Source organism: Egretta garzetta, unplaced genomic scaffold (genome assembly GCF_000687185.1).
Source record: "Egretta garzetta isolate BGI_Z169 unplaced genomic scaffold, ASM68718v1 scaffold601, whole genome shotgun sequence".
Classification (NCBI taxonomy): Eukaryota; Metazoa; Chordata; class Aves; order Pelecaniformes; family Ardeidae; genus Egretta; species Egretta garzetta.
The window spans coordinates 174759-193706 of NW_009258540.1; the positions used below are offsets into that span (position 1 = coordinate 174759).

The 18948-nt window shown below is 38.7% G+C and overlaps 1 protein-coding gene across 1 annotated transcript in view; it reads left to right on the forward strand.

Annotated features, from left to right (window-relative positions):
• Positions 1 to 18948, forward strand: part of CSMD1 (CUB and Sushi multiple domains 1) — a gene marked incomplete at its 5' end in the record, with an annotated part of 480927 nt that overhangs the window by 174362 nt on the left and 287617 nt on the right. Inside the window, 2 exons of the mRNA XM_009646490.1 lie at positions 13645 to 13833; positions 18640 to 18756. Coding sequence (XP_009644785.1) covers positions 13645 to 13833; positions 18640 to 18756 — 306 coding nt within the window. The remainder of the gene's footprint in view (positions 1 to 13644; positions 13834 to 18639; positions 18757 to 18948) is intronic.

The window sequence follows — 18948 nt, forward strand, 5'->3', positions numbered from 1 at the left end:
TACATGCAGATGCTGCATTTCCCTAATTGTTTTGGATCTAAATGTTGCTGTTAAACTTTGTAATACAGTCCTTAAATAGTTACAATTTTGTGTTTTATTTTAAGCCCCCTGTCAGGTAGTTGTTTTTTGTTCTGTTAAAAATTAAAACAATTAGTAATGAAATATCTGTGCTACATATTTTTAAAGAGGAAGTTCTAATTATGAAATTATTTAGAACAATATTCATATATTCACTTTTTATTTTTGTTGGAAGATGTAATATCTCTCACACACATGACACTATTTTTTCAGTGCTATTTCCCTAAGTAGTCTGATAAAATGTCAGAATTAGATTTGATTAGTAAACCTCAAAATTGGATTATATCTTTAACAAATAAAGATGACAAAAGGCTAATAAATAATCATCTTCTTTTAAATATGGTTCCCATGCGTAGAACATACCCCCCCCTTTTAGATAAAAATCTAATATATTTCCAATTTCAAAAGTAATAACAAAAGCTAAAAATTTTGGTTTACAGGTTTTCCTGAGCAGAGTAACTCCCTGAATAAAGCATCTTTCTGTTTCTGTAAAAGTAACATTTGAAAGCGTGTCTGGTATTATTTTTTGCTTAGGAATTGGTAAGAAGATGAAATGAAATTAAGAGAAAAAGTAAGTTATTTTAAGTTCTTGGTTTAAGCAGTGAGATTGTTTGTTTCTTGTGAATTATATTTCCCATTAGTTTTCTGAAAATTGAATTTCAGTAGGTAGTAACAAAAAGCTCATCATGCTTTCTTAGTTACAGTGACTGCTCTTTCTTTTATGTTTTTCTGCCATTGTGAATGACATTCAGCTGGCAGATTAAACATTTAAATTTAAGTGTCAACATAGAGGTGTCTAGAGCCTGAAGCTTACATTTTGGGCAGTGGACATTTGGTCAATGCAATCAATAGAGTCTGTGGAGCAATTCAGTAAACTCTGAGAAGTAGAATCCGGGCGCTACCTTCGATTGCGTAAGCATAGAGAGTTAGAGTTATTTTAGGTACTGTGCCACTGAGTTGCCAAGTACTGCACTAGTCCTTTGCCATGTCTAGCAGTTCCATGGAGACATCATGGTTATGATAGGATAGCGCTAGAAACTAGAAACATCTATTGAGACAACAAAGGAGTACTGAAGGAGCTAATGGATGTTATGGCACAACCCCGCTTGGTCATCTACCAAAGGTCTGGTGAGACTGTGGAGGTCCCTGCTGACTGGAAGCTAGCCAACGTTATTCCAATCTACAAAAAGGGATATGAGGGAAGACCCAGGTAACTACAAACCTGTTAGTCTAGCCTTAGTTCCTGGAAAAAATTATGGAAAAGGTTATACTGGGTACTATTGAAAGTCATTTTAGAGAATAATGCAATCCTCAAGCACAGTGAACATGGGTTCACAAAGGGAAATCCTTTTTAACTAATTTGATATCCTTCTGTGGTAAGGTGACTTGCCTAGTGTATGAAGGGAAGGTGGTAGATGTAGTTTTTCCGGATTTTAGTAAGGCTTCTGATATTGTCCCTCACAGCATCCTTCTGGACAAGCTGTCCACCTGTGAGATGAGCGGGTTCATGGGTTGCTGGGTGAAGAACCTAATGAAAGGCAGAGCTCAAAGGATTAGAGTGAATGGGTCTACATCTGGCTGGCAACCGGTCACCAGTTAACGTCTGTCCATCTAAGCCACTCTCCATGATATTTGAAAAGTCATGGCAGTCAGGTGAAGTCCGTGGTGATTGGAAAAAGGGAAACATTGTGCCCATTTTCAAAAAGGGTAGAAAGGAAGACCCTGGGAACTACCAACCTGTCAGCCTCACCTCTCTGCCTGGGAAGATCATGGAAGAGATCCTCCTAGAAGCTATGCTAAAGCACATGGAGGCCAGGGAGGTAATTCGAGATAGCCAGCATGGCTTCACCAAGGGCAAGTCCTGCCTGACGATCCTAGTGGCTTTCTATGATGGTGTGACAGCATCAGTGGACAAGGGAAAACCAACAGACGTCATCTGTCTGGACTTCTGCAAAGCCTTTGACACGGTCCCCCACAACATCCTTCTCTCTAAATTGGAGAGCTATGGATTTGATGGGTGGACTGTTCGGTGGATAGGGAACTGGCTGGATGGTCGCGTCCAGAGGGTAGTGGTCAATGGCTCGATGTCCGGATGGAGACCGGTGATGAGTGGTGTCCCTCAGGGGTCCATAACTGGGACCGGTGCTGTTTAATGTTTTCATCAATGACTTAGACAGCGAGATCAAGTGCACCCTCAGCAAGTTTGCGGATGACACCAAGCTGAGTGGTGTGGTTGACACACCAGAAGGACGGGATGTCATCCAGAGAGACCTGGACAGGCTGGAGAGGTGGGCCTGTGTGAACCTCATGAGGTTCAAAAAGGCCGGGAGAAGCGTGGCCAGCAGTTCGAGGGAGGTGATTCTGCCCCTCTACTCTGCTCTGGTGAGGCCTCACCTAGAGTACTGCGTCCAGCTCTGGAGCCCTCAGCCCAAGAAGGACATGGAAGTGTTGGAGCGGGTCCAGAGGAGGGCTACAAATATGATCTGAGGGCTGGAGCACCTCTCCTATGAGGACAGGCTTAGAGAGTTGGGCTTGTTCAGCCTGGAGAAGAGAAGGCTGTGGGGAGACCTGATTGCGGCCTTTCAGTACCTAAAGGGGGCCTATAGGAAAGATGGGGAAAATCTTTTTAGTAGGGCCAGCTGTGACAGGACAAGGGGCAATGGTTTTAAACTAAACCAGGGTAGGTTTAGACTAGATATAAGGAAGAAATTATTTACAATGAGGGTGGTGAAACACTGGAACGGGTTGCCCAGAGAGGTAGAGGAGGCCCCATCCCTGGAAACATTGAAGGCCAGGTTGGACGGGGCTTTGAGCAACCTGATCTCGTTAGCGGTGTCCCTGCTCACTGCAGGGGGGTTGGACTAGATGACCTCTAGGGGTCCCTTCCAACCCAAAACATTCTGTGATTCTATGATCCTTGATCCTTACCTCTGTATTGAAAAATGTGCACATGCCAGAGGGAAGGTAGTTACAATAACCAGTAAGATGGAAGTACTAAGCAGATTAAGTCATTTTCAAGGAACAGATCCAGGTGGAAAGACTATGAAGGTGCTGAGTAGTCTGTCAGGAACAGAGGAGATAGAAATTATAGTTTGATTGCCCTTGCAGGCTTAACTGTAGAAGTTGCTAATGTTAAAAATACCACAACAGAACTTCTAGTTGTTTCATATTTCTTCCACTTGTAGAAGAAAAGGCAGTCAACTGTAAGTTTTAAGAAAATTTTTGGAATATTTTCTTTGGAAATTCAAAAAAATGTCTTATTTGGAAGTGTCCTAAAAATCTTCCAATTATAGTCATAACTTTGAAGCTAAATTAAATCACTGAACTATGAAGCAGAAGGATCTTAATATTGCTTAAAATAAAAAGCTCAGTATAGGCTATACCAAATAGCTATCGAGATGGAAGTAATATTCTATTAAGCTAAAATATGCCTGTAATACAGCTTTAATAAAAATGTGACCCCTTAAAGGTACTTTAGATGTGAAGGCAATTTGTTAATTACCTGTCTTAAATGTAACTTAGCTTTTCGATGACACTTCTAACATAGCTAATGCAAGACAGTGTAGGTCATCTCTTATGCACCTAAGCAAAAAAATTAATAAAGTGCCCATAATGTTCTGTAAGTAAAACTACTGATAAAATAATCAATGTTATCAAGAATAATTCATTTATATTCTTTTGCCCACCTTGCCTCATGCATCACTTCAAGCTCCCTGATCTCTCAACTTCCCTAGTTATGTGGGGTTTTTTTGCAGCTCTTCGTTCTCTGAGGTAGATTGTGCAAACTTAGTCTATTTCCTAAACCAAAACAGATAGAAATACCTTTATCCACAGATTCCATTAATGTGAAGCCACCGTTAAGGTATTTTTGAACTTTATCTTTCCTTAAACAAGAAAACATGAACATGAGTGATGTCACAGCATATCCAGGACAACCAGGTGATCAGGCCCAGTCAACATGTGTTTATGAAAGGCAATTCAGCTTGACCAACCTGATCTCCTTCTATGACAAGGTGACCTGCTTAGTGGATGAGGGAAAGGCTGTGGATGTGTACCTGGAATTTAGTAAAGCCTTTGACACCATTTCCTACACATTCTTTGCTGGGTAAAAAAACCTGGCTGGATGACCAGGCCCAAAGGGTGGTGGTGAATGGAGTTAAATCCAGTTGGCAGTTGGTCAGAAGTGGTGTTTCCCAGGGCTCAGTGTTGGGGCCAGTTCTGTTAAACATCTTTATCAACAACCTGGATGAGGGGATCAAGTGCACCCTCAGCAGCTTTGCAGATGACACCAAGCTGGGTGGGAGTGTTGATCTGCTTGAGGGTAGGAAGGCTCTACAGAGAGATCTGGACAGGCTGAGGCCAATTGTATGAGGTTCAACAAGGCCAAGTGCCGGGTCCTGCACTTGGGTCACCACAACCCCATGCAATGCTATAGGGAGTGGCTGGAAAGCTAGTTGGTGGAAAAGGACCTGGGGGTGTTGGTCAACAGCTGGCTGAATATGAGACAGCAGTGTGCCCAGATGTCCAAGAAGGCCAACAGCATCCTGGCTTTTATCAGGAATAGTATGGCCAGCAGGACTAGGGAAGTGATTGTCCCCCTGTACTCGGTGCTGGTGAGGCCGCACCTCGAATACTGTGTTCAGTTTTGGGCCCCTCACTACAAGAAGGACATGGAGGTGCTGGAGCATGTATAGAGAAGGGCAATGAAGCTGGTGAAGGTTCTGGAGCACAAGTCTTATGAGGAACATGAGTTGAACTGGAGTTGTTTAGCCTGGAGAAAAGGAGGCTGAGGGGAGACCTTATTACCCTCTACAACTACCTGCAAAGAGGGTGTAGTAAGGTGGGTGTCAGTCTCTTCTCTCAGGTGATGGGCAATAGGACAAGAGGAAATGGCCTCAAGTTGCTCCAGCGGTGGTTTAGATTGGATATTAGGAAAAAAATTCTTCATCAAAAGGGTTGTCAGGCACTGGAACAGGCTGCCCAGGGAAATGGTTGAGTCCCCATCCCTGGAGGGATTTAAAAGATGTGTAGATGTGGTGTTTAGGAACATGGTTTAGTAGTGGACAGGTATGGTTGTACTTAACAATCTTAAAGGTCTTTTCCAACCAAGTGGTGGTTCTATCAACCAGTTTATGGTTCTATGAAAATTGAAAATTATTTCTTAAATGCAGATAATTTATTTAAAGGTCTGTGTTTGTTTATGGATTAACCTTCCCTTCTGTACTAAAACTTATTGAAAAATGGGACAGAGATCAAAGTTATGCATCAAGACAGTAATTATCCAATATTACCATGTATATCAGTATGTATTTGATAAACATTACAATTCTCTTACATGTCAGGGAAAATTGTTTTATGTCAAGGATCTTTGTAAAACGCCATCTTTGTGAAAACTCTACTTTTAGTTCGTTTAAAAAAATCTAGTAAATTTAGTGTTGCGATTTTCATTAAATGAAATGTTATCGATAATAAAGATAAAGGTAATACTTTATTCATAGTGTAGAAAGTTAGGCATTTGTTTAGATTTTTATTTTAAAAGAAGTTTATAGATTCACATTATGCAATTTTAATGCACTCAACAAAGTGTCAACATCATTCAAACAGGCCACGATCAGTTTTAGCAAGGATAACTTGGAAACAAAATACTTCTTTACACTTTCACATTTGAAGAAAAAATAATCCTTGTGAATAGTCTGGATGCGAAGGAAAGATACGTAAAAATGGCAGGTCACAATCACTGGACAAAGGTTTTGGAATGTTAGGGAAGAACTTCTTGTTTCAGTGATTGATTTTACTCTGACTGATAAGAAGAACAAACAGAGAGCCTGAATAAGAAAGGCAATTTTTGTGAAAGTGCCCATGAAATAGCAGAGTTTATGATTCTTAAGAAATGAAAGAATGAGGCAACACGATTGTGATCAAGTTGATGGTTTTCAGAAATCTAAACTCGCCAAACTTGAGAAATTGGTAGGTGAATGTTCTTAGGAATTAATTCTGAAAGTCATTTATTAAAAAGATGATAGTAAGGCCCAACAGTAAACTGTATTTTTTTGGAGAGAAAGAAAAAATACTATCAGTTTCTGTAGCTATTTAAAAATCCCTTTTAATGATGTGTAAATCAAAAGTTAATTTGTAAATGCTTGGTATAGTCAAACTTGCTATAGATAGCCATCAAAGAATAACACAGATCTCTTAGGATAAAATCAGCAAATCCAAAGCACATATTTGTTACAGAAGCAAGGGACAGAAAGACAGTAACAAATAATTCTATAAATATATTCAAAATAAGAGGAAAAAAAAAATCACTACTTGGTGCTGAGCAAACGTCAGATGTCATGACTAAACTTTCTGTTTCTGTTTTGCAGCATTTATAGAAAAGCTTAATTTTGACCATGTACTTAACACAATTAAGTGAAAATTTACAAGGTGAGAATACAGCATATGGGAAGAGGGGTACTATACAATACTGAGATAATTAAATATATTTTATTCATTAGGGACTGTTGGAATTTCCTGTGCTGTACTTAAATGCAAAGAAGAAGTAGTCTTCACTCCACTGAAAATTATGTCTGAAAATTAAAAACTATAGGGAAGTTTCAAACAACTGAAGAAGGGCACACACCTTTCAAAGAAAGGAGGGACAAAAAAAAGAAAAAAAAAAAAGATGACGAGGACCAGAAAGATCAAGGACATGACTTTTATCTTCACTGTTTAAAGATACTAGTTTCATGCTGATAAACAAGGTGATAAGGAACAAATTATTTGTATTTGATAAGAACAGATTATGTCAAGCCGATCTAATTTATTTTTTGACAGGTTAACTGGGTTTGTAGATTTGGGAATGGAAAGGGAAGGAAACAGTTCTGTGTTGACATTTATAAGGCTTTTAGAAGTCTTCCAGAGAAAATACAGAAATTTGGTCTAGATGAAATTATTACAGGTGCAACAAGCACTTCAGCAAGCACTGGAAAAAGTTGCCCAGAGAGGCTGTGGAATCTCCATCCTTGGAGTTACTAAAAATGTGTCCAGACATGGTTCTGTGCAACCAGCTCTAGGTGATCCTTCATGAGCTGGGGTTTGGACCAGATGACCTTCAGAGGTTCCTTCTGTCCTCAACTGCTAAGTGATTCTGTGATGCTGTGAACAATTTTGAAAACTTTTATGCAAAGAGCAGCCAGCAATTAATAGTTTGACATCTAACTCAAATTTGCAGAGATCCTACTGTGATCTGGCCTAGATCCAAAACTATCTGATATTTTTATTAAAAATGTTGATGATAATGTAAGAACACTTACAAATTCTGAGGATGATTCCAACCTACAATTACAGCAAGCCCTATGGTGGAGAGGGTTAGAATTCAAAACAAGCAAGATGAACTGAAGAAATGGTCTGAAACAAAACGAATAAACAAATTCTATAAAGAAACATGCTAAGCATAAATGAGGATGGAGAAATGACATATACAAATACAAAATAGAAATACAATAGAACGTTTTTTACACAGAACATAAATAATCTAGGGAATAATGTTGTACTAATGCAAAAACTAGAATCTTCTGGCTGTTGTAGTTAATCATAAAGAAAAAAGAATTACAGAAAAGACAATTTTTGTTTACAGGACTGTCTTATCTACTACTTGGAAAATAATTGTTTCACTTCATTTGATGACCAGAGAGAATATTGTGTCCAGTTTGGGACCTGGTTTAAAAAAAAGTAGGTTGTTAACATGGAAATCATGACATGTATGGAGTCATTGAAAGGTCTGTACTTTAGTCTAGAAAAGGGATGAATTGACAGGCAGGAGGGAAGGAATGGTAATAGTCCTGTATGCCTGGTAGCTAAGAACTGCAGCTAGTCCTGGAGTTCAATCTAGAACTCTGCTTAAATGCCAGTGCTCCCCTGTCAGCAATGAGCAGGACAGAGGTGGCATGCTGATTCTCCCTTTCTAAATGGCTTCCATAGCTCATTAACAAAAAATTAATATGCACCCAAGTGTATACCCCAAATTTACTGTTACGCTCTGTCACTTGGAAATACCCTCTAGATATTCTTTAGAGAAAGATTTTTTTCAACTTTTATATGGAGGAGGAAGTAAAAAGCTCTTGTACTAATAACTTGACCTCCCTTTTCCCTTTCATCCTCTACCCTCGCCCTTCCACTACCTTCACTCCCCAATTCTCTTTTCCTGTTTTCAAGCTACTCTGCTTTCCCACCTCCTTTATAACATCATTAATATGTTTCTCTAACAGATTTTTTTTTTAAAAATCTGTTGACTATATCACAGTTTTCAGTGATGTAACAATATTTTGTGTCAGTAATGTGATAGCAAACAATTCAAATGCAAATGCAGTCACTCACCGCTACACTCTCAAGAGCTGCTGGAAGAACACCAAAACTAAGTGTGCAAACAGGCTGGCAGTTCTCTGAGGCGAATTTACCTTTGTAAAATTACAGGCAAGCATTTCTGGCCACTTGAGCTACATCTGATCCAGTAAGTTAGAAATTCTCAAGTCTTGGCTTCAGTCATGCAGTCATTCATACAGTTTAAGCACAATCCCTTGTATGGTTTTGACCCATGCCAGCTAGAATCTTCCCATACAGTACCTGGACATAGTTCTAGGAATAACTTCAGCCAGAGACTGTTCTCAAAAGGCAACAGTCTTACTTAAGGTGGGTAATATTTAATCTGCATGAATGTTAGCTGAGTCATGCTTTGAAATTGGTGCCAGAGAATGGGCCCTCTCCTAATTAATTGTGAGCCCTCTGGTTCTGATTCTTGGAACCACATTTTGACAAGCAAGCGCCTAGTCTATTTCTTTTTAAAAATACTCATTTTTCACAACAAAATAATTTACACTTTTCTCCCTTAATTGTTAGAATAAGCCTATCTATAGGTTCAACTCTTTTATTAGGCAATACTCTTCTCTTATGGGCCAAAAAATTGCTTTTGTCACCTGCCTTATTGATGTTCTGGATGATTCTATCCTGAATAGCATTCTAGCTTCCAGCTGAAACACTTCCATTGTTCCAGTCATTTTTGAGATTCATTGAATAACATAACAGCTGCTCCACAGCTAGCACTGAATGGGTAACGTAGTGGTTATGGCACACAGAAAGCTTTTGCTTTCTGTTTTTCTTACCAGACTTTTCTTCTTCATCCATTTTGTCCAATGAGCATTCTTTAGACAATCTCTTAGCAATCTTACACTTCAATATGCCACTGTTCTAATGATTTTAACGATTTGATCTGTGAAGGGAAAAGTATAGGCCTGTAATATATATGAATACGTAGCATATAAAACTGTATAGCTATTGTATGCTATTGTATGCTTCATGTGCTACAGCAACAAATTAATTTCCTCTTTAGAGATCTAATGGGATCTAATGATTAAACCACTTTCTAAAAATCACTCATAATTCTAAGTGTTTGCAAAATATGAATTTTAATAATCAATGAACCATCTAATATAGTTAACAATAATAGGTTGATAAATGTTTGATTAAATGTCAATATTGACAGAGTGAAGGTTTTTAGGATGATTTTTCAATTATTCACTGATGTACAAAATCTTTTGTTGGTATGTTTGCTGTTTACTTTGGATTGTGTGTTATGTAACTTTGAAAAGAGAATGATTAAACTGAGGGGTAGAATTATCTGCTTACCTAATCCCCACTGCTACATGGAGTGAAGCGGAGGGACCATTTTTTGAGGGAGCTACTGAGCATGCTCTTCTTGAAAAATTACTGCATTATGTAGGTGGGAGAGAAAAGACGTAATTTCCACACAGACTTTAATCTTATATTTACTGAGTCAAGTGTTATGAATGGTATTGAATCAACTCTTTCCAACCATGAGCCCAAAATTTATCACTCTTGTGCCAGAATTTCTCATATATGGTTTAATATTGTCTTTTGTAGTCAGGACTCTCAGCACTGCCCATTATTAAGTTTGTCTTATGTTATTTCCTATTAAGAAAAAGACCAAAATCTTTGTCAAAAGATGCAAAGAAAAACTATTTCTTTTCAACTATGTTTATGATTGCTAAACCTTACATACTGAGTATTTTCCCCTGAGAATGAAGCTGTGTTGCCTGAGCTGATTTTTTTTGTTTATACAGCACTGCTGTTTCAGTCAGGAAGCTGGAAGTTGATAGGGTTGCTGCAGCTTTTGGTCTCCTTGCAAAAATCTGAAACCACATAGTCAATGTAATGTAGAGTTATCATTTCAAAAAGAAACTGATGGGTTTACCCATTATATGTGACTCAGAATCCCAAAGCAGTTGATGTGTTGAGGCAGGGGTGGAAGGGTGCCCTAGGAGGAAGGAATTTTAAAAGTACTACCCTGGACTTCTACTAACATACCTCAAATCATGAAGTATAGTTTGTCTGAAAAAAATTAATATGTATCAAAGTTAAAATTTCATACGCAATTAATATTTATTTAGGGCACATACAGTGCAGAATATTATAGACTTAAAAGGGTTCTTTGAGTCTATACTAAGCAATTTAAGCCAGGTGAAGAGAATCTAAAGATGCACTGTGTCAGCTAACATGGTACATTTGCATTAAGAGCATGCAGTCAAGTCTAGAAGAAACTTACTCGTCTAGAATTTAAGTATGGCAGGGACAGGGATACCTCATGAAAACTAGATCATAAGCTTTCAAATCTGAATTCTAAATGAGATATAAGAATAGCTGGAGGGTACAGGGTATATATCTTTGTGCAAGCTAGAGTACTTATGATATTTTCGTTTGTAGACCTGCTTCCAACCCTCATATCTATAATTCTAGAACCTCTACTTTATGCCTTGATAACCTTTTTTTTCCTTAGTTTTGAACTGCCTCTACTTCATTCCTAAGGTTGTGTGTAGCCCTGGATAAATGAAGCAGGATAAAAGCAGTAAACTGAGAGTACAACTTCCAGAAAAACAGTTACAGATACACAAGCAGCTGAGAGGACCAGCACCTTCAGGATGTGTTTAGAGGGCTAAAGAGCTAAGAAATGGATAATGGCCTGCTGTAGGGAATTCTGTGCTGTCAGCAGTTGGCTTTGAGGAAGGGACTTCCTTGGCAAGAAGTAGACTGGAATGAGTCATGCTAGAAATTCAGGTCACCTGTGAAGAAGCACATAAAATCTTTCAAGACCTCAGGAGAACTAATATTACTCAAGGCTCTCACAGCATCTATAAGTGATGACATCACTGACCTGAAATGATGCCAGCTTACTGCGTTCTTTCCAACCCAGCACTGAAATACTGAAATTAATGTGAAAGTTAATGTGAAAATACTTACGTTAATGCAGTGGGTGCCAGAGCTTTGAAGTGGATACGTCTGAATTTTATACCAAAAGACAACCAGGAATTTTAAACTCAAAAGTCCAGTGTTATTTAAACAGATACACAACAGATAATTTTTCAAAATAAAGTAGATCAAAATAGTTGCCTGAGAACAAACATTGAAGTGATTATAAATGGTGTTCCCCCCATCCTTTTTGTCCCTTTGTGGGCAGCTTTTTAACAAGTCAGTGGCTTTCTGGGTTGCAAAAAGCTCCGCACAAGCTCCTCTGGGTCTCTGTGTTATTTCTTAGGATTGACTATGTGTTTGCTACCTGCTGTTTTCAGCCAGCTTCTAGTTTTTTTTCCTTTTACTTCAGGCTTCATGCTGGCTGTGTCCTTCGTACTTTCAGCTGTCTTTTTATCCATCACAACCAGTTTTCTCAAGGTTTTCCTCTGGAAATGCTCAGCTTCTCACAGAAGAAGGAACAATGTCCCCATCCACTAAAGAGCTTCTATCTAACACAGTCGTTCTTATTTCCAGGCACATGACACAGTGTATCAGGTGTAGGCACCAAGGTTTTGGTTACAGGGGGGCTGCAGGGGTGGCCTTTGTGAAGAGAGGCCACAGGCTGCCCTGTGCTGGACACAGATGATTCTGGCTGGCTGCAACGGACCCACTGCAGGGCACAACTGAGCCCATCAGCCAAGTTTGTGGCACCTCTGTATTTAAGAAAGGGCAAAATGCTGCATAGGTGAGTGAGGAGTGAGGAAAAGAAAGTATAGCAACCCTACAAATGCCAGGGTCAGAGAAAAAGGAGGTGCTTTAGGCAGATATGCCCCTGCAGCCCATGGAAGAGACCACAGTGGAGCAGATGTCCACACTGCAACCCATGGCGGGCCCCATGTCAGAGCAGGTGGATATGCCTTGAAGGAAGCTGCAGCCTGTGCAGGTGCACCCAGGAGCAGGTTTATCCTGAAGGACAGCAGCCGGTTGGAAGGACAGACACCAGAGCAGGGGAAAAGTGTGAGGAGGAAGGAGCAGCAGAGAGTAGCTGTTATGGTCCAACAATAACCCCCATTCCGGATCCCTGCCACACCACTTGGGGAGGGGTGGGGAGGTAGAGAAGTTTGGAATGAAGGAGTGAACTTGAGCCTGAGAAGAAGGGGGTGGGGACAGGGGTGTTTTAGTTTTTGTCTTTGTTTCTCACCATCCTGCTCTAATTGGCAACAAATTATTTTTTCTCAAATTGAGTCTGTTTTGACTGTGGCGGTAATTGGTAAGTGATCTCTCTGTCTTTATCTCAGCCCATTAACTTTTTCATCTTATTTTCTATTTTATTTTCTCCTTGTGCACTGTTGGGGGCGGGACGGGGAGGAACAGGAGAGAGCAGCTGGGTAGGGGACTGGCAGCCAGTCAAGGTCAACCCACCAGCATAGTAACAGAAAATAAAAGAAATGCCTTTCATCCCAATAGAGAGTCTTTGTTTGCTTCCCTTGCGTGTATCCATTATAGCTCATTACATGATAAATTCTGCAATTGTTTGCTATCACTATAAGCATAATGGATAATGCTTGGCTAATGAGCCTCCATTTGACAATTTTTGGGTTTTTTTCCTTGATCAGTGTATAGCTCCAGGTTTATTTACCAAACACTATTCAATCTCTGCTATAAGACATAATTACTAAAGACTCCTTCTGTCAGATAAGAGTTACACAATTGTGTGAGCTATGTTCATTGTCTTTCTATTTTTGATGCGTAAGATAGGATCTGTAGGAATTAACAAGTAGTTTTGGAGTTCATCAGTTGCAGTTTTTTGAACTGCCTTTTGTTAAGTCAAATAATCATTACTACGACAAGGAAAGTGTAATTGTCCTGCAGTATCCGAAAATGGATGGATGAAATGGAATAGTCAAATATGACTTATATACTAGCAAAATTTGTATTCATACTTTGAACCTTAATATCATCCTATAGTTTCAGATGTTCAGTGATTTCGTCGGCTCTTTTTTCATTGTTTGATAAAATATACTTTAAAGCTCCAATCTACTCCTATTTCATTTGGGCTTCTCTGTTCTGAGATTGAAAATTGCAAAACTGTGCTCTGAGTCAGTGACAACAGCTAGAGAAAGTGCTTTATATCCCACATCAGTCCTCAGGCAATGTCAACAATATCTTTTGGGGGCTCTTTTTTTCCTCCTGTCTTACTCATTTTGTGCTTTGTTTGGGATTTTTTTCTGTTTACTATCTGAAAAAAAGGGGAAATAAACAAATTAAATCTGTATGTTTCAGGTGTTACTCTGGAATCAGATTCCTGCCTCGACCCAGGGATTCCTGTGAATGGCCATCGCCATGGGAACAACTTTAATATCCGCTCTACAGTAACTTTTAGCTGTGATCCAGGATATACACTGAGTGATGAAGAACCACTCATATGTGAAAGAAACCATCAGTGGAATCATGCGTTACCGAGCTGTGATGGTAAGTGTCAAGTTCTTCAGATGGCAGCTTTAAAGTCCAAGAAAGTTAATCTCCTATTTTCAAGAACTAATTAAGCTTATCATTGCTACTACCTCCCTTCAGTTACACCAAGATCCATACTTTTCAAAAATGATTTTAATGATAGTAAAAGCCATACTTTACATCTATCAACTTTCAGTCAAGTACTGTAATGTACAGTGGAATTTACAGATATATATTCACCAATAGAAAAATCGGAATTCTCAGAGGGTGCCACTGTTCAACTGTGAATGAAAATGGTGCTATACAACTAATATTTCTGAAGCAAAGCCAATATACTTAACTTTTAAACCTAAAATACTGAATACCAAAGTGATTGCTCAAAATTTAGGATACTTAATACCAAACCAGATCATGTTCAGACTACATAATTAATTTTCTTGACCTCTTTTTTAAAATTTTGATTTGTCTATTAATTATTTTGGGGGATGTGCAATATGAAACTGCCTAGAGCTTTCATTTTCCATTTTTTAAAATGCTGAACCATACTAGCAAATATTTCTGTCCTCTTTTTTATTATTAGATTTTTTTCTAAGTTCTTTTTCTATGAACTACAGAATCAACTCAGTTTTTTCGTGGAATGTTTGTATAGTTGCTACAAAATCCCTCTCATAGAAACCACAAAAAATAAATTCCAAATGTAGCTAAGTATTTCAGTAGGGATAGAAAGCAGCGTCTTGGAAAATTGTCCATAAGGTCCTTTCGTTAAACTTCCTGCTAGAACTTCCTGTTTTCTCACTTCTGGTTGCTAAATGATAAGCTTTAAAAGCATGTTTTTCTAATCAGGCTTCTTTCTTGTTAAGACATAACTGTCTTCTAAGGCATTGATAAAAGCTCAATGTGTGAAGGGAGAAGACCCAAGCCCATACCAACAAAGGCTCTTGATTTAGTGAATTACTTCCATTAGTGAATTTCTGACTCCCTTTTCAGGTACATGGTTTTCATTGATTACAGTGGAACGCCAAAGGACAAACTCAGAGCGAGGTTCAGCAAAGTATTTTAGTTTCTAACTCCTTTTTAAACTGTTCTGTTAAATCTGAGCACTTATTGTCACTCAGACTTCTCTCTCTCACTACAGCATTTTGGCCCCATGCACAAAACATATAAGCTGCCAAAAGGTTATTATACAGTTAAAAGCTCTTAATCACTATAAAGCAAACTAATTTCTACAATTCAAACTCCACTCACTTTGTAAGCATTACAACTTGTTCCTCCTTTGCAAGGACAGAAGTAAACTATTGTTTTCAATTGCATTTTGTGATCAAATTTTAGGCTGTCTGTTCTTGGCACAGTTGATGAACCTTGGAGTGTCACAAATCTTCTTATAAGCTGTAATTTTAAAATGAGGAAAGCACTTTTAGTGTTCTTCTGTTGGGTTTATGGGTTCCTTTGGCTTATTTGCTTTGCTGCAATGGGTTGAAGAAAACTATTGTAGGAATCTTAACTTTGAATAGTGTCCTATTCTTCTTCATTTTACTTTGTACTAAAAATTGTGAATGTATTTTTGAGTTAAAACACCAATATTCAACTCTTTTGTTTGCATATGAATGTTGAACCACAGAAAGATCTAGTTAGTTTTCACTTATTGAAAGAGAGTCCTTATTTCCCAGGTCCATCACGGACTTTCAGCGTAAGTATATACTAGAAAATTTCAAGCCTTTCTGGAGTAGGGCCTCTAGGCAAGCAACATAGGCTTGAGGGCTACACTCAGTTTCTTCTTTTATCCTCACATATTCAACTACATTTTATTAACTAGTGTAAAACAATGAAATAAATTTCACGTTCTTTTACGTAATCATTGTGTTAGCATATTTGCCTTTTGAGGCTCCAAACGTTGTGACCCAGATTTTTGGAATATGACAGTTTTAACTGAGGCTGAAATGAGAATTTTGCAGTCACCTACAGACTACTCATGTTCTCAAAATTGCAACCTCAGAAATTAAATCAGCAGAAAAAATCTCTAGGGAAAAAGCATGTTGCTTTGTTTCACAACAACAAAGAAGAAAAAGAACAGTGTACAGAGACACGGTGGCTAAAGTTCCCTCTAAATAATGTGTCATTCTTAAAATGCCATCATCTCAAGGTGGAGTGTGAAAATAATTTTCTAGGAGGAGCTAATGAAAACCAGATCAGTTACATATGTTAAATTTTAAACTTAAAACTATGTAAATAATTTGTAAATATTTACTATTTACTTCTGCTTTAAGGAGTGTTTCACAGTCAAATATTTTTCTTCCTTCTATGATGTTTACAGAACAAGGGGGATATTGAATGAAAATATACTACCATTCATTTATGGCATTATGAACCTGATATCTGTAATAATGTTATTTTGTGGATAAGGAACTGGCTGGATGGTCGTGTCCAGAGGGTAGTGGTCAACGGCACAATGTCCGGATGGAGACCGGTGACAAGTGGTGTCCCTCAGGGGTCCGTACTAGGACCGGTGCTGTTCAACATCTTCATCAATGACTTGGACAGTGAGATAGAGTGCACCCTCAGCAAGTTTGCAGATGACACCAAGCTGAGTGGTGCGGTTGACACACCAGAAGGCCGGGATGTCATCCAGAGGGACCTGGACAGGCTGGAGAGGTGGGCCTGTGTGAACCTCATGAGGTTCAACAAGGCCAAGTGCAAGGTCCTGCACCTGGGATGGGGTAACCCCCAGTATCAATACAGCCTGGGGGGAGAAAGGATTGAGAGCAGCCCTGCCGAGAGGGACTTGGGGGTGCTGGTGGATAAAAAGCTGGACATGAGCCGGCAATGTGCCCTGGCAGCCCAGAAGGCCAACCGTACTCTGGGCTGCATCAGGAGGAGCGTGGCCAGCAGGTCGAGGGAGGTAATTCTGCCCCTCTACTCAGCTCTGGTGAGACCTCACCTAGAGTACTGCGTCCAGCTCTGGAGCCCTCAGCACAAGAAGGACATGGAAGTGTTGGAGCGGGTCCAGAAGAGGGCTACTAAAATGATCCGAGGGCTGGAGCACCTCTCCTATGAGGACAGGCTGAGAGAGTTGGGCTTGTTCAGTCTAGAGAAAAGAAGGCTGCGGGGAGACCTGATTGCGGCCTTTCAGTACCTAAAGGGGGCCTATAGGAAAGAGGGGGAAAACCTTTTTAGTAGGGCCAGCTGCGTTAGGACAAGGGGTAATGGTTTTAAACTAAATCGGGGTAGGTTTAGGCTAGATATAAGGAAAAAATTCTTTACAATGAGGGTGGTAAACCACTGGAACAGGTTGCCCAGAGAGGTAGTGGAGGCCCCATCCCTGGAAACATTCAAGGCCAGGTTGGATGGGGCTCTGAGCAACCTGATCTAGTTGGCGGTGTCCCTGCTGACTGCAGGGGGGTTGGACTCGATGACCTCTAGTGGGCCCTTCCAACCCAAAACATTCTATGATTCTATGATTCTATGATTCTATTTACTATTAAGTAATGTTATCAACCGTATATTTACTGTGGTTTTAGCCATGCATATTCTCATTCATGCTTATGTGCGGGAATACATATATGCAGGCAAAACCAGTCCAGAAACATTTCCTTTCCTTCTACATATTTATAAATATATATAATACAGAAATTCAAAGAACATAAACAACTTCAAAAAACACCTTAGTCTAATAGGAAATGGAAAAAAAGAACTTTAGCTATAATGCCAGCATGTTTGTATGTGTGTATATATTTTATTTATATATTTACATACAAGTACTGCAAGTTTATTGAACATTTTGTCATGGATATTTGCCATCTAGTTTATGGCAACATATATCCCTCTATGTGAGTAAGAAGACTAAAAGCATCTTAATGCTTTGTTGTTTTATGGTTAAATATTTAGTTCGTTAAAATTGAAAAAAACAACATAAAAAGCCGGACAGCAACAAATGAGTGAAACACACAGCCATGCTATATTTATAAGATCAGTGAGCAATTCAGAATGCAAATCTTAAACTTTAATTAATTTGCCATGCACATTTGAGCAGCCAGTTTAGCAAATCCTAGTATGCATAAAATGTTTTCTAGCATAGTTCTTGTGTCTTCCAAAATGCTCAGTTACAAAGAAATTACTTCTAATGGGACAGTCTGAGTATCTGAAAGAGAGGAAAGTACACCTTTTTTCCTGAACATTGCAGAAGTCAAATAGAGACAAAATTTTCTGTTATTTGAAAAAAAAAATACATTTTGTTTCTTAAATATTTTTGTTTGATAAAAATGGAATTAAATATATATCTTTCTAAATATGTAGTGCAAGAAAAGAAGCTGCAAGATACTTGATTTTTTTAATAAAAAAATTAATCTTCTTAAATATTACTGCAATAGGAATTAACACTTGCAATATTCTGGAACAAAGTTTTTCTTATTTTTTCCCTGGAAGCATTCAAGGTCCGGCTGGATGCAGCTCTGAGCAACCTGATCTAGTTAAAGGTGTCCCTGCTCACTGCAGGAGGGTTGGACTAGATGACCTCTAAAGGTCCCTTCCAATCCAAAACATTCTATGATTCTGTGACTTATATTCTGCTGACTAACAGGAGGTGCAGAGATAAAAAATAAACTCCCTTTCAAGGGCTAATTTAAGAATAAACAAATTGTTGTCAAATGTGAATATCATGGCTTTGGATGAATTAAGGTCTTATTTTGATACTTGACCCTGTTTCTATTTTTAAGGGTAGTTCAAAAAGTGAACTAGATTTTTTTTTTTTTTTTTTTTTTAATAAAAAAACAGGACATCTGTATGACTTACTTCTGTTGGGTTTTTTCCCCTTTTTTTTCCCTTGTTAAGCTTTATGTGGTGGATATATTCATGGGAAGAGTGGAACTGTTCTTTCTCCAGGTTTTCCTGATTTTTATCCAAACTCTTTAAACTGCACGTGGACCATTGAAGTGTCACATGGCAAGGGTAAGAATCTAATATTTATTGCATATGTATATGTAATGTCTACGTTTAAAAAATTCAAACACACAAATACCATAAAATGCCTTTTATACATTGAGTTAAATCAGTGCTTTCTGCCATTCTTTTGAGGAAGAATTTTAATTTCCCAAAATAAATATCTTCAAATGTGGTGTTTCTAGTTTGTGTTTATTTTGC